This window comes from Callorhinchus milii, unplaced genomic scaffold, assembly GCF_018977255.1.
Source record: "Callorhinchus milii isolate IMCB2004 unplaced genomic scaffold, IMCB_Cmil_1.0 Scaffold5, whole genome shotgun sequence".
Classification (NCBI taxonomy): domain Eukaryota; kingdom Metazoa; phylum Chordata; class Chondrichthyes; order Chimaeriformes; family Callorhinchidae; genus Callorhinchus; species Callorhinchus milii.
Window position 1 is genome coordinate 63091807 of NW_024704746.1, and position 16651 is coordinate 63108457.

At 39.0% G+C, this 16651-nt stretch overlaps 1 protein-coding gene across 5 annotated transcripts in view; it reads right to left on the minus strand.

Moving 5' to 3' along the window:
- LOC103176974 (SRSF protein kinase 2) overlaps window positions 1–16651 on the minus strand; it is a 61330-nt gene that overhangs the window by 3696 nt on the left and 40983 nt on the right. For 2 of the 5 annotated variants that reach the window (XM_007890870.2, XM_007890868.2), the window contains exons 9-14: window positions 16404–16644; window positions 15251–15751; window positions 10739–10839; window positions 8518–8625; window positions 6474–6543; window positions 3125–3217 (exon numbers count right to left, since the gene is read on the minus strand). In XM_007890870.2, the coding sequence (XP_007889061.1) occupies window positions 3125–3217; window positions 6474–6543; window positions 8518–8625; window positions 10739–10839; window positions 15251–15751; window positions 16404–16644 (1114 nt within the window). Of the gene's footprint in view, window positions 1–3124; window positions 3218–3895; window positions 3989–6473; window positions 6544–8517; window positions 8626–10738; window positions 10840–15250; window positions 15752–16403; window positions 16645–16651 lie in introns of all 5 variants that reach the window. The other 3 variants (XM_007890871.2, XM_007890869.2, XM_042335102.1) reach the window with 2 other exon arrangements.

The following is a 16651-nucleotide window of genomic DNA, read 5'->3' on the forward strand; positions in this document are numbered from 1 at the left end:
ATTGGCTGCCGCATTTCACCCATAAAATACAATCAATTCACTTTACAGTATATTCTTGTGAAGCATTTTGAGACGTCTCAACGACGTGATAAGGCACTATATCAAATGCAAGGATTATTATTATTATAGAATATCCATTTAAATCCCGTCTGGAATCAAACAACTTCTGCTGGCTATAGCGGTCCGGTAAGTCCAAAGTAAATTATATTTGGATAACCTCAACCGAGCTCATAATGGATATGAAGCCATGGAATATAAAGCTACCCATAATCTGATATTAATTCATCTCACTTGCTTTAAATTTAGAATTAGGCCAAATTGTTGGGAAATTGAGATCTTTGGTTTGCACATGACCCGTCAATAACCAGATATGACATTGCTTGATACTGGCAATTTCTGCAAAGATTGGAAATGTTTTCCATTTCACAGCAGTACTAACTATTGATCAGGTGAAAATAAACCAGTCCCCACTGTTATTTGGAGACCACAATTTAGCACTAATCAGCAATAATATCAACAATGAAGACATTTTTTTGTTTTGCCCAGAAAATACACAGTCAATTCACTTTACAGTATATTCTGTGAAGCGCTTTGAGGCTTTTTGAGACGTGATAAGGTGCTATATCAAATGCAAGGATTATTATCTTAGAATTGGTTCTCATATGCAGTATTTTAGCATTCCAGTCTCAGTTAATTATAAATATGCTGTACTGACCCTGAAATATTAGCTAATTTACTTAACTGAATCAGATTACTCTGCTAATTAAAAGAATACATTTTGAAAAATAGGAACTTTCCATTATTATTCCAACTTTTTAAAGAAAAAATGTCCAATTATTTTATGTTTCTTTTCTTTGAACGTGCTTACATCACCTCCCTCCTGCTTTGAAAACTGTTGTTTTCAAAATCTTAATATTGCTTTTAGGTTGTAGAGGTTTTAATCATATATCCTGTTTGTTTGCCTTCACAACAGGGTAGGGCACACTGATCCTTAAAAAGCCCTGAAGCATTTGTTTTACATCTCTAGAAGTGTAATTAAGTAGAATCAATTATAATTATAAGCAGCTAAAGTCTGAATGCACTTGAAATTTACAATAAACAGGAATCAGTTTGTTCAAGGCAGCATGCTTAAAAATGTGTATGTTAGAGGGTAAATAGTTACAAAAAAAAACTCTGTATATACTGTACCCACTGCAACCTAACAGAACAGTCAGAGTTTGTATTAAACATGAGGTATATAATTTACTGGCATCACCCTATGACTTTGGGCACTTAAAATAATTATAAAACTGAATGGTTACTATCACACCACTTTTAAAAAACAAATCGCCAACTTTAGAAATGGGATAATGGAAATGAACTGTTCTCCTCGGGGCAGGAAGCACGTAATCCGACATCTTTACATCCTCATCCATTAATGTGTTTCTATATTTTGCATTTTCCACAACACATCTCAAAGTTTGCATCTCCTCATTGCCTCAATTTGTTTTTGGATTCCTTTCTAGGAAGATATTCTGTGCTAGAACTCAGTTATAACTTGCTATGGAGAAAAGATAATAATCCTTCCATTTTTACATTTGATATAGCGTCTTATCACGTCATTGAGACGTCTCAAAGCGCTTCACTGAATATACTGCAACATGGATTGAGTAGATCGACTGTATTTTGTGGGCGAGCCAATTGCGCACAGCAGCGTCCCACAAACAATCGTGGATTGAGTGACCAAATCTCTTTTGAGGATACCTGGAAAGCGATCCATCAATCGGCTAACAACTGGGTTCCTACTTACTGCTAAGTAAACGGAGGTGTGTAGACCATCGAAACTTGCCTAAGGTTTCTGCCCACCCAGAATTGAACCCGGGTCATCTCGCTTGTGAGACAAGTGCTATAACCACTTCCCTACGAGACACCAGTAGATGCAACCCTCAGAAATATTCAATTACATTCCACCTTCTGTTGTCTGCCTAAAGAAGCTTGAAGAGACTCTGATAAGTCAGGTGATGGTAGCATTGGATTAGATTACTTTACCAGTTTTCTAGAGCAGCTCAAACTCCCATTCGTCAAACGAATGTGGTTGTTAAGTAAAACAATGATTTACTTCATAAAAAAGATTCAAAATGACGGTGACAATTCATCGTTGAATTCCATCACTTGCTTTTTACAGAGACTTTTTTCTTTTCCTTTGTAATTTGATTCATTCACAGAAACATCCTGCATCTCCTTCAAATTGTGATTCTGGCACGACAAATGAAATCAATGCTCATTCTTAGTTCAGCCGATATCTTTCTACACAAAGGCTGGTTTAACACCAGAGCTGAAATGATACAGTGACTAAGTTGATCACAGGATCAGCAATCACGCTGCTGCTCACTCTTCAGAAAACAAAAGGCAAACACAATAAATGCTACCCAGTAAACGTGCAAAAACATCTCCCTTGCGAACAAGAAAAAGGAGCCATTAATCCACTGGAAGTGCCTCGACAGCCTGAAAGAATAACTGAGGCCTGGTTTGCGACTCCACGTTTCAAACATTGAAACATGGAGTCCTGCAGCTCAGTGGTTAGAGCCCTCGCCTCACAAACGAGAAGACCTGGGATTGATTCCCAGGCGGGGCAAAACATTGGGAATGTTTCCTTATTCCACATGCCTGTTTACCTAGCAGTAAGTAGGATCCCAGTTGTTAGTCGATTGGTGGATCGCTTTTCCGGGAGTAATAATCCCTTCAAAAAAATTTGGTCACTTAATCTATGAATGTTCAAGGGACATTGCTGTGCGCAACTGGCTGCTGCGTTTTGCCCACAAAACATAAAATTCACTTTACAGTATATTCTGTGAAGCGTTTTGAGACGCCTAGCAGACCTGATAAGTAGCTATATCAAAAAGGATTATTATTTTTATTATGGTCTTTTAAATCACATCCCTTGAATTCATGATAGACAATGTTAACTTAACAGTTTTCACCTTGGCACATCAGTAAGTATCTTGTCATCCCTTAGGAGAAGGTAACCAGGAGGTAACCTTTGCAACCAACTGCAGTCAAATGGAACTTGTTTTATATTCTCTCTCGGTTAAATGACCTCTGACCATTTGATACACTTGAGCCAGTGCTGAATAACGTTCGTTACCTTTTTTGGTGAAAAACTCCTTGGAATATTTCCCCGACATTGCGAACTTTCGAGGGATTTTCCCCAGTAGTTCAATGATCAAAGCTATGTGATCTGCATTGGAGAATATTACCAGCAAGACAAAAACAGTTTAATCAGTACAAGGCATGCATCGTGTGATACTGGTCCTGGTACAGGCAAGAGTGGCTCCACTCCTCCTTGGCTCTGAAACAGCCTCGTCCCGTCATACATTTGAATGCTCAGCCTTTGCCACATTTTACTTAAGATTTCTGTAAGCTTCTGTTAATTTTTTTGTACCAAAATATATTAATGGATTTTTAAAAAAAAAACACTGCCAGGATCTTCTCCACAAGGCTTGGGAGCTTTTGCAGCTACATCCATCAATGATATACGACCACAAAATATACAGTCAATTTACTTTACAATTCATTCTGTGAAGCTCTTTGAGACGTCTCGAAGACATGAGAAGGCGTTATATCAAATGCAAGCATTATTATTATAATCTCCCCTCCCTTCCTGTACAGTATTTTTTTGTTCAAAATCGTTACTCAATTTAAACCTAACTGTAAATTAGATAACACACTCCAAGCATTACTGGAGTTTAAAGAGCTTGAATAGATTGGATGTGCATTATAGTGATTTTTCAAATGAACCACTAGCTGCTTTTGTCAGCTCAAATGATTATTGTACAAATCGCTATTTCAGCAGCCAGAGAAATATCTGTCCACTTCTGCCTGTATTGCAGAACCTTTCAAAGAGAAGAGGTACTACCTCTGCGATTGAAGAACTCTCGAGAATATTTCCCAGAAAGAGCAAAGTGTCTTGGGATATTGCCTAGTAGCTCTATGATGTGTGCTATGTGGTCTATGAGGGGGAGAGAAAAAAAGGATCCGGGGGGAAGGGGGTAAGGGCGGGGGGGGGGGGGGGAGAAGATAAAGGATGGGACATAAAAAGAGGAAAGAACCTGGAATTAGTAAAAATTAGAAAACAGATTTAAACCACCCAAGTTTTCAGCAATCCCATTACCGAGGTTAAAGCAAGGTATAAAGGCATAATAACCCTCTGCCAAACTACAGTTACGATTCCTATGGTTCTACTGCAAGGGGCCAGCGTTTAAAAAAAAATAAACATGGAGATGGAAAGGCTGGAACGTAGATGAAACCGTGAATACCACCACCAGAGCAGAGAATAATCCAATATTCAAAACGATAAAAGAAAAAAGGTGTTAAATTATCTCATTGTGCGTGTGTGTGTGTGTGGGTGGGGGGGGTGGGGGGGGGGTGGAAATGAATAAGGAACATTACAGTTTTGCAAAGAATAATCGTGAGAAGTTACAATCACAGAAATATTTTGCATAGTTCATGTGCACATTCATCTGTATAACTTGTGTGGAAATAAATATGTGTGGGGCTTTTTTTTGAAAAAAACATCTACACAGACACTGAAAGTGAAGTTAATGCAAAAAAACGATTTACGTGGTTTAAACTGCATGATCCAATTTAAGAAATAACCTCTCTTCTGTAACTACAGTGTTATCAATTATTTTAAGAAGAACTGTATCTAGAGCACTTTATTTTTGTCCTTCCTTGTCCCAATTGCAGTGTACATTCTTTGACAGAAAACCAAATTTTATTCCTAGATTGTGAGAGACAAGATTGTGCCTAACAAAATCAGATCAAAGTCTGCTTTAAAGGGAGTGTGTGATTCAGCAACCCTTGAGGAAACTCTCCCCTCCCCGCATGGGACAGAGGGAATGTCTAACTGTACATAGCGTTTGGACAACTGAGGAGTCGAAGAGTATAACTCCATTAATCCCTTTGAATTGTTTAACCCCCACAATCCCAGTCCATCCCCTTCAGTCTCCACCCCCATCTCGAGTGCTCCGCTGTGTCCAAATCCCTGACTATCCAGCGCCTTGGGACGTCTTCCCGACATGAAAGGCAGTATACACATGTAATTCGTTATAGTTGTTGTTGTGTTAAACGCTTTGAGATGTCCTCCCAACATGAAATGAGTTATATCAATGTAAATTGTCTTGTATATTAAAAAAAAAGGAATACTCCAAAGTGGTTCAAATATTGGACAGGGTATTTAACAATTCCTTTAGGATTTGTATACAAAGGTGAAGGTGAGTTTAGGTCCCTCATAAACATGTGCCTCAGTCTGTGAAGAAGGTGCTCGTGGCCAGAGTATATGCAAATGCATTTGTCCTGAGACCATTTTAATAAAATTGAGTATCATAAAAACAGCCTCTTCAATATCATAAACCTGAATGAATACTCCAGAAGACCCAGTCAGTGAAGGCCCTAGTGGAGTCAGGGCATATACACCAGCTGTTTAATCATTCTGGATTTATCCACAATGAAGTTTGCCACTGTCAGCGCAACACATTAATCTATTCAGATCCCTCTGTGTTTGATCTGCCTGATCCCTGTTATTTGTATCAATAGCAAACTTACGATAGCTTGGTTTCCGCTGCCCCTTGATTTATGTCTTGTGTAAATTGCATTAGCCAAGCACGGATCCCAGAGGCATACACATTTTCCTGTATTGCCTGCTAGCAGCGGGAGAAACAGAACTAAGGCTGAGGAATTATAGAACGGAAGGAGCACCTAACAAAGATTTCAATTAAAATACCAGAAAGCTCTTTCAAGGATAAGGTCCCAAGATTATCTTCCCTGGTGGATAATGAAAGTATTCATTTGTTTGTTGAGATTGGGGAAAAAATTGGGCATTTGTTGCTCTTTGGAAGCTCTGTGGACTTTTGAAAGTTGATAAACCTACCATACTCTTAACACTTTCCATTACAACAGAGCTCAAAGGTAATTCTAGTGCACAAACAGCAAATTGTTTGTAGTTTATTACTCTTCAAAGAAATGTTCTTTGTATTTCTGCCATTTTCTTGCCATTGGACTTCCTATTACAAAGCTGTGGGATAATTTAGTTCCAACCATTCCCACACTCCAGGAACTAAATGTTTTCTTCTGTTCTGAATAATAATGGGAGGTTTAAAGAATTCATACAATTTGATCAGAGATTGAACCAAAATATGACTGTTATCAGCAGTGGCATTAAATTGTAGTAGGAGCTGACACAGGACATTAAGAGGATGTTTTCAGTTCTGGAGATAATACCTGATTAATCTGAATTGGATAAAGAATGAGCTGGCACTAGTGTCAAATGCATGTGTAAAAGGTATGGTCATATTATTTCATAGAAAGGGAATATAGAAAGTGAAATAATCATGCACATGAACTTTCAACGTGACGTTGAAAGTTGAATCGTCTACATATTAGCATGAAGTTGGTTACATTTTGAGCATTTCTGATAAATACAATGATGTACTTACCTTCATCCCTAGAATAATCTTCACCGGAATGAGGCTCAAATAAGTAATCTCCAGTTGCAAGTTCAAACGCCTTTTAAGAGAAAAAGTAGGAGATAAAAAGTTGAATATAGTAGCCATCAACTGGATATTCAGTTAAGGACAGGGGCACCTTCTTCCAGGTGGATAGGAGGATATGCGACCTACCTTTTAATTCAAAGGCTTTAAATTACAAATTAGTTGTGTCCTTTAATGAACAACTTTAGTATTTTGTAATGATAATAATCCTTGCATTTGACGATATAACGCCTTATCATGCCTTCGAGATATCTCAAAGTGCTTCACAGAATATATTGTGAAGTAGATTGACTGTATATTTTGTGGGATATACACAGCAGACAATTGTGAACAGCAGTGTCCCGTAAACAGTTGTGGATTGAGTGACCATATTTTTTTTTGAAGGGATTATTACTCCCGGAAAGCAATGCACTAATCGACTAATAACTGGGTTCCTACTTACTGCTGGGTAAACCTTGCTAGAGCAAGGAAACTTGCCTAAGGTTCAGCCCTGCCGGGGAATTGAACCCGATTCCTCTTGTTTGTGAGGCGAGTGCTCTAACCACTACTGCTCGGATAGACAGTAAATATCCCACTCAGAAAACCTCTGGGGGTTTTTTGACGCCCTCACCAACAATTTTCCAAATACATTATTCATTTGCTTCATGGCCCACTGCGGGATTTTGTTGTGCACAAAATAGCAGCCGCGTACACCTACAAATATAATGTAGTACCTCAGGGGAGGAAAACTTGAGAGGTGAAGCTGGAGACCCTGGGCTGTAAAAAAAACACCCTGTGCTATCTCAGGGCCAAGGAGTCTGAGGCCCAGGCCACTGGGGAGTGTGGGGGGATTGGGAGTGCGTGGGTTTCTAAGAGGTGGTGGTAGGTACTGACTATGAGCCCAGATGTCTACACCCCTCCATAGTGTTTGTCTTGTTGTTACTGGTCTTCATGTGTGTTTCCAGATCTATCTGGCTTGGAGGGTACACACTACAATAAAATGACTGCACTTAAAGAAATTCCCGATTAAACAATGTTAAAGGTTTTATATCAATTACAAGGATTATTTAATAATTGTTTGTTCCAATATACTTCAGAAATCAAGCGCTAGGTAACAAAATATTTTAAATACTTCACAAGGCTCATCGTGTTAATAATCGACACTCAAACAAGGACCTAAGAAATGCTTTTTACTTATGCATTTATATAAAATAAAGTCTTCCAGGTAATTCAGAAATATCTATATTGCTTTGTTTTAAAACTCACCTCAAATATCTGGCTTCCAAGCCAAGGTTGCAACCTTCACTACACTGCTAAAGATAGGCATTTCTTCACATTGTGCCTCTTCCTAAACCCCTCCCTCCGTACTTACTTTCAGGAAGGGGTTGTCAGGGCAAGTGCAGGGAGAGGAAACATTGTGAGCCATCAACATTTCTCATGATCTTAGCCTTCAGATTGATTATACAGGATCGCTTCGCTGTCTTTGCCAAATAATGATCTACAGCTATGATGGCTGACGCCCAGGTCATTAGGACGCTGTTGCATACTCAGAAAAACAGAGAGTGACTTTGACGGCAACCTAATTAGCTGAAAGTCAGCCATTTGTGTGCAAAAAAGGCCAGCGCATGGGAAGTGAACAGGCCGGCTGAGCAATGAACAGGTCCACAGTGCAACGGTATTACAAGTGAATTTGCACTACAGTCGGACTTCACTATAACAAGCCCTGCTTATCACAACCCCCGCTTATAACAATCCCAACCTCAAAACATGATTTTTGCACTCATTGATGGCCAAACCTACAATAGTGAACACCCTGATATACTAATCCTTTCTGCCGATCCCAAGAAGAGTCGTTATAGTGAGGTTTGACTGTACAGTGAAGGATATTGTCACAGGAGTGTTCTGTACCTCCCATATGATTCATTTAAAGCACATTAAACCATGCAGCAGAGGTTTACTTGTTTAAGTTCCTCTTATATTTCACCTATTGCCTGGGAAATGCGTAGCTTACCATACAGGCTGTGCTCCAGATATCTGCAGGTGTACTGTACCCAGCACCAATTAGAACTTCTATCGATCGATACTGTCTCGTCTGGATGTCTTCTGTGAAGTGTTTATGCTGCAATGAATATAAAAATATATATATTAATAAACAAATATCACTAAACATCAACAACTTGCACTTATTTAGTGCCCATTACACAGGGTAGCATCTCACAAAGATGAACAACAAGAGTACCGATTTACAAAGAGTGGTGAATACAGCATTTACAACATATTGGGTAAAACAGGCCAGCATAGGTGGAGGCAGTGTCAGCAAACTAAAGAGAAAATTAGACAGTCATTTGGCAAACAATTCAATTGAGAGGTGTCAAAGATAGTGTAGGCTTTTTTAAAAAAAATTAGATAGGTTTTTTTTGCGGATGGCCAGATGGTCTGATGTTTTTTTCCAGCCATTCATATTCCTAATGTTCCAATGATTGCACATTTCACTACCAAACCACTTGCAGCATTCAGAGTAGATTTTTCTAAATATTGAAGGCTGGGGAAAGAGAGGTCAGAAAAGCATTCAGGAATCATTTCGCTGTCGTATTGACGTTCATTTTTTAAAGGTTTATCTCGACTATTCTAGACAACAATTTATCTCGACTGTTCACTATAATTTTTCTAAAATTCATATGCACAGAAGAGAAATTTATTTTGGATCAGTCCAGCTCATTTTCAGTATTTTCAATGCAAATCAAGATTGTACAAGAACAATCATAGACAGAATGAACAGAGAAAAATCTATTGTTAATTCCAATGAAAGAGATTTTTTTGGCATCCACAGAAATTGAAAACCCAATTGTTTTATAGCCACATCCATTGCACACCTTCTTTTCAAATAAATTGCCTTTTTTGTTAAATATATATATTGCTTTCATGGGTTGAGCTGATTACCGTATTTCAAGTTTTATACCTTCATCTTTCCATTTGCTGAATCAATCCACCTGAAGTCGCAATATATAGTGATTTTCATATAGGGTAACGCCACAAGGTGATTGATAAAGATTGGGGTAAGAATGTGAGTGGCTGAATTTTGGATGAGCTGGAATTTGTGAATAGTGGAACTGGAGAGGCTAGTGAAGGGCAATGGCCAAGCCATGTGGATAAAGGTTTCAGCTGAATTGTGAACAAAATAAGGACAGAAGCCTCCTATTTTGAAAACTGAAGAAAAGCAACCTTGGTCGTAGCCTGGACGCAAGAAAGAAAAATGCAGAGCATTGGACAGAAAGCCAATGATAAGCACAGGCTCAGTGAAATGGAGAAAGCAGTCAGGAAGTTTGACGTAGTCAGAGCCAGATTAAGGAGCAATCCCATAGAAAATCTTTATATCTTAGACGCTACCATTGACATTTGATCTTTGCAAAAATTAAATGCCTTGTGACGTCCTCCCGACTAGAAATGCGCTATACAAATGTAATTTTGTTGTTGTTGTTATGGAGTCCTGTAGCTCAGTGGTTAGAGCACTCGCTTTGCAAGTAAGAGACCTGAGTTCAATTCCAGGCAGAGGGCGAAACCTTGGGCAAGTCTCCTTACTCCACACAGAGCCTAATAATAATCCCTCCAAAACAAAACAATAATAAATTGGTCATTTTCAATCCACGACTGTTTGTGGGACATTGCTGTGCGCAATTGGCTGCCGCGTTCGCCCACAAATATACAGTCAATTCACTTTCAGTGGGTTCTGTGAAGCGCTTTGGGACGTCCTCCCGACATGAAAAGTGCTATATCAAATGCAAGGATTATTATTATTATTATTATTAACAATGAATTCCTAAAGAGCACACTCTATGACACCACTGTGAATTTTGATCTCTTTGTTATAACAGTCATTCTTACAAGCTCCCCAGTGACAATTTGTGCCAGTATTTCAGTAGCTCTGGAGTGTGAGCCTGAATTCACCAACCACTAGGTTCAGAATCTCTAAAATCATTTTACTTAATAATAATAAATTTTACTTGGGAGCATTGTAGAGAATGGAGTTTCACTTTATTGGTCTTGACTGGATTTCACCCAATTCTCAGTGTTAGTCCACAGCAACAACCAATTCAGTTTTAAACTTCAGGTAGTTTAATAATAACCATAGCTGTTATAAAAATCATAATAATATCTAGATTGCTTCTGGAGCTTAATCATAAAAGACCAATTTGAATAGTCACAACAAATTATAGAAAGATTTGTGTACTTACAACCCAACAAGCATTTCCTAGGTCTGCTATTTTAACCCTAATTTTCTCTGCATTTCTTGGATCAAGTGGATTTACCAGCAAATCCGCTGCTCGAACCTTTGCTGCAAGACAGAGAATTGAAGAAAAATGAATGAGAGGTTACTGCCTGTGGAGTTATCAGTGCTGTTTAAATATAAACATATAAATCCTATGAACGTACATCTAAACACATCCAATAACAGACAATCCTGTCTCAGCTAGAAATGCTCATGTTCTAACGGAAATTAATACAATAAACTGGCATTTGCTTTCCAGAAAATTGTAAAAGGAAATTCATATTTCACAGTTTCCTCCAGTTTAAGAAGAAATGAATTTCTTAAAGGTCAGAGATTGTTACATATGAGCAAAACATATAACATTTCAGGAGCGTCTCATTTTCTGCGTCAGAAACCAAACTGTTGAACCTCCAAGGGGTTGACCTTCTGTAAGCTTCCCTTGCCCCAGACGAGGAGAGGTTTGGAATGGAATGACTCCTGTGAAGCCTAATAATTTGGCCAATCACACCAAGGAGCAAAGACCACATCCTTTGGCATAGCTATAGGCCTGTGAATCTTTAAAATACAGAATTCAACGTTTAAGTAAACGTTTTGTCTAAACATTCAGTGACAGCATTTGTTATCAACAGATGTTTCTTTGTGAAAAAAATAAGAAAACATAGTGGCTGAAGACATAGTGGCTGGAAAAGAGTGAAGAATCTACACCCTCCAGACAAACTCGTGTGCTCTTGAGAAACCTTGATCCAGGCAAGTACCTGGGGTAATCCTAAATGTAAAGGAATTAATTAGCTCACAGCACGAGACACAGATATCCAGTTCTTCCATTCCCCTCTGAAATGGCTACTGAACCACTCCAGGTCACTATCCCATTGGGTAGTGCAGAACCACAACACAAATACAAACAATGTCCATGTAAAGTAATCCTAGACAATACCTTACATGAAGGATGCTATATAAATGCCAGGTGATGTTGCTGTGTGCCACCTTACGTAGAATCAAAGATTTTAGAGCAAAGAGGTAATTTGGCCCATCGAGCCTCTGCTGGTGCTGGCTCTTTGATGAAATAACAAGAGATTGCTCTTTCAAATTGCCAGCGCATACACAATTGGCCAAATAGCCTTCTTCAGTACCGTAAATGTCTATGGTACTATGGATTTAACTAACCTACTTAAATCCCAATTCCCTGCACCACTTTATATTATTCCTCTTAATATATTTCTCCAATTACCTTTCCTTCCAGAAGCACTTTCCAGCTTTTCAACCGTTCGAGACAAGCTCCCTCAGAGAATGCAGTACAAGTCATAGACTGCAAATAGCTATGATTTGTATTTCTTTAAGGCTACATTATTGAGGTTAGTCAATCAAGAAAAAAAGTGTGTTCATTTGAGCTGCAAACTACAGCAAAACATTCTATCATATCATAACTAGGGCTACAAATAATGTGATTCATCATTCAGTATTTATTAATCGCAAAGCCTTAGCTGTCCACTTATTTATAGCCCTCCATTAAAAATGTTGCCGTTAACAATCAAAAATATCCAGATTTGTGGAAAAAAAGCCACATTTATTGAAATGTAATGAAGACAACCTCAAGTTGACAGCTTGTCATAACCGAATAAATCACTGGAACTATGTGTAACTCTGTCTTTAGGCAGTCAAATAAAATCATTTGCATGTCTTACACAACCAAACCACAGTCTTCATTCAGCATGTGCATATTGTTAAGAGGCCAGGAACGCATTATATGGGTTCAATGACTGGGGATCTCAAAAAGAGCAACTCTTCTGACCTAATCTGACCAGTTCTTATATTCAGTCTTAATTTGCAAATTCATTTTTCTGCAATACTTTTTAAGAACTGTAAAAAAAAACTTCCAAACTGAAACTAATCTGCGCAACCTTAATTTTCAAAATAAAATAGTACTGTGAAGAATTGCAGTTTTTTTTGACTGTGTCAAAATATCTAGAAGTGCCCACAAAGATATGCTATAAAATGTAGATATGTAGTTAAAATGTAATAAAATGTAATAAAATATGGTTATGTAGGAAATCAGCAGCAAATCTATGCCAGCACTGTTTCACAGACAACAATGAAATATACATAAATCTAACAATCTAATAATAATCCACCCATTTAATATAGTGCCTTATCACATTTTTGAAATGTCTCAAAGTGCTTGATAGGATTTATTGTGGAGTGTAGTGACTGCATATTTGCAGCGAATGCAGCAGTCAATTTGTGCACAACCATGAAGTGAATGAGAATTTTTTAATCAAGGACATTGGAAGAAACTCCCCTCTCTTTTCAAGTAGGGCCACGCGATCTTTAACCTCTCCTGGAACAGGCAGGCAGGAGCTCGGTTTAATTTCTCATTCAAAATGGAATGGCACCTCCAACACTGGTGTCAGCTAAGAGTATTAGCTCAAAATCTCATTCTGAGGCTTGAACCCACAACCTCCTGGCTCAGAGGTAAGATGGCTCCAACTGAGCCACCTGAGCTGAGACCTAAGTTGAATGGCCATCAGATGAATTTCAACAGAAGTAATATTAGCTGGGACACCAGGAATCTTTATGCTCTTCAAAATAGTGCCTTAGAACCTTCAATGTCCATCTGAACTTCAGTTTAACATCTCATCCAAAGGACAGGACTTCAAGCAATATTGTGCTCCCTCAAAATACTTAGGTGTCAGCCTAGATCATGAGTTCAAATCTTGGTGTGAGTCTCAAACACATAGCCTTCTTACCCAGAGGCAAGAGTAAGCAAAAATGACAAATTGAAGAGCTGAAAGTTACTTTTGTTTCCGAGCAGACTAAAGTTTAAAATAGAAACTCCTGTCCAATGGTCATAAAAATATGACTGAATAATAAGTTTTAGAAAGATCTTAGAAAAACCAGGTTTAGAGCCTAGAGAAAATCAGCAAACTGCTTGCTGCCACAATCATGAGCATAATTCAGGTTTCATTTCATTTTCAAACCTGTGAGACTTTGAGATTACAACAACAATATATTACATTTGTAAAATGCCTTTTGAATCAGGAGGACTTCCCAAGGCGTTGCACAGTCAAGGATTGGGACCTGAGCTGGGTGTTGGAATCAGGAGGGTTGGAGGACAGGTAGGGGAGGGGAAGGAGGGTGACCGGAAGCTGGGTCGAAGAGGAGGGTCTTAAGACGGGCTTTGAAGGAGGCAAGGGAGGGGGGCGAGGTGAAGCAAGTATGGTCTGGAGTTGCAAAGGATGGGGGCAGAGAGGCTGAAGGCCTGACCGCCGATGGTGGGTCAGTGAGGGTGGGACATGAAACAGGCCGGAGTCCGCTGAGCGGAGGGAGCGGACAAGTCGGTATGGAGTTAACATGGAGGATTAACTACGCGCAAAGACAAAGAAAAAATACACCAAGGATGAACACAGATTTTGAACACAACAGAATACAATACTACTTATAAATCATGTGTTAATTGAGATTCAATTAGTTCTAATTTCAGTGAAACATAATTTCATACAATTGTACAATTGAGGAACTCTTAACAGCAGTTATAAGCGTCTGTCTAAACCTGATTTATATTCTGGTCACGTGTTATGCAAGTCTATCTTTAAGGATTAGTATGAAATCGAATTAGCACAATTTGTAGTCTAGGAGATGCACTGTATAGATGCAATGGCAGATTATCAGAAACGCTAACTTATATTTATCACCAATACTTTGCCTAAACCACATTTCCTTGGAACAGAAACTATTTGGTCCACACCAGCACTGAAGATATGCGTAGGAAAAAAAACGTGGGTAGCAGCATGACAAGAGAAGCAAATTATGAATCACTCTTAATCGACGTACTACTCTCCCCCACGAGTTACTGATATCAAACCATGACCCTGGGTGGGTGGGTGGGTGGATGAGGACCAAACTTCTTGTGCACCAGCTTTCATTTACGCAGGTGAGTCAACCTTGTGTCAGATATGCACCAGGAATTTCAGATACGTTTTACCTCACAGCTGCAACAGTATATGTACAAGTACTACTCAGATATAGTCTGAAATTTCGACCACAAAATATACAGTCAATCCATTTTATAATATATTCTGTGAAGCACTTTGAGACGTCTCAACAATGTGATAAGGCGCTATATCAAATGCACGTATTATTATTATAGTTTAGAACGGTTCTGTTCTTCAGCATGAAAAATCCGCTTTTACAATGTTGAAACACCTTGCAATCAATTTGGATGCTGATTCCTCTGAATCTAGTTAACATTTTATAATTTTTCTAATAATGTTCAAGTGACCATTAAACTTTTAATTTATTAATCCAAAGCACCACACCAATTAGAGCGAGCTAAATATTATATATATTCACGTTCAGGGAGCGTGGCTGAAAAATCACAATGTGATTAACTATACAAATTGGAAATAAATCGTTTGAAATTTTCAGAATCCTTTTAACTGTATAGTGAAACTCTCAAATACACTCACTTAAGAACACTCACTTTTTGGCATGTCCCCAGTGCTGGATGCGGACACGGTTCTACTCCTGTCTTGTGATGGGCTACTATCTTCTCTCTCCGTGGCTGTTGACCCATCTGATCCACCTGATCCACAGGCTGCAGATTCTAAAAGCCTGGAGAAAACCGACTCAGACATTTCAGAGAACTGTGACTCAGGACTCTTGTGCCTCCCATTTTGTAACTCTCCGTTGAACTGTCCGTAGGGGTTACTGTAGGTAAAAGTTTCAGTGTTTGGCCCGACGGGACTGTCTTCTGCAGTCGGACATTCGTCCTCCTCATCATCTTCATCATCCTCCTCCTCCTCGTCCTCCTCTTCTTCCTCCTCATAGAGCTGGTCAGATAGAAAAGGACCATTTTCGACGTGCCCGTTTGTTTTTGGTGATTCGGCCCATTCTGGCTCTGTCCTGGCAGCAGTAGTTTCTGCTTCATCTTTTTTCACTTCTTCTTTCTCGGCATCTTCCTTTTCTCCCTGATCGTCTTCATCTGGCAAATCAAAAACAAAATACACGAAAGGTTTTGCACTGCTTAAATGACCACACATCGATATGATCTAGTACAGGGTGGAGCCTGTGGACTGCATCCAGCCCCACCCCCACCACTCCATTTCATCTGGCCCACCCGCTCCCTCCATAAATGTTAGGTTATGTTTCTGGAAGGGAATATTGCTTATGTGGCCCGCAGAAGTTTCTCAAATAAGGCATACGGCACTCAGCAGCCAAAAGACCCTGACTTAGTACTACAAAGCAGCTTTTAGATACAGTGAAACCAAACAAAAATAAAGCTAAACTTCCAGCGGTATTTAGAACAGTTAAAAGTTTCACTCATAAAAATGGAGCAACTGTCTGCAAGAAATGAGAACTCAAAAAATGAACTTAAAAGCAGATTCAGGATTCGGCTGAATGGGTGCAACATAGCTGAACCAAATATTACAGCTTGCATAAGAGCATAAGAACAATAAGGAATTAGAAAAGGTATTTCGCCAGTCAATTCCCCAGTACATAGTGTCAGTCTAGAAATTTTGTTCAACATTTCATCTCTTTTGATACAAACCAACATGTCTTTACATACAAACTTCCCATGTCCAGGCTTATCAAACACACAAGAAAATAGTACTACATTCATTCCCTGCACTTACTGCATTCATTCTCTTGTGCCTCATCTGCCACGTGATCTAATACGGTTTCCTTCAGCTCCACCGCTTTTTCTCCTTCTTCCTGGTCATTTGGTGTAACGGCTGTCAGAAGCTCTTCCATCTTCTTCCTCTCTGCTTCTCTCTCCAGCTCTTCGATCTCCTGCATGCGCTTCTCAAGAAGCTCCGCCTGTCGTTTCTGCTTCTTTTTCAGCTTCTTCTTTTTGTTCTTAGACATTTTCCCAGCCTAAAAT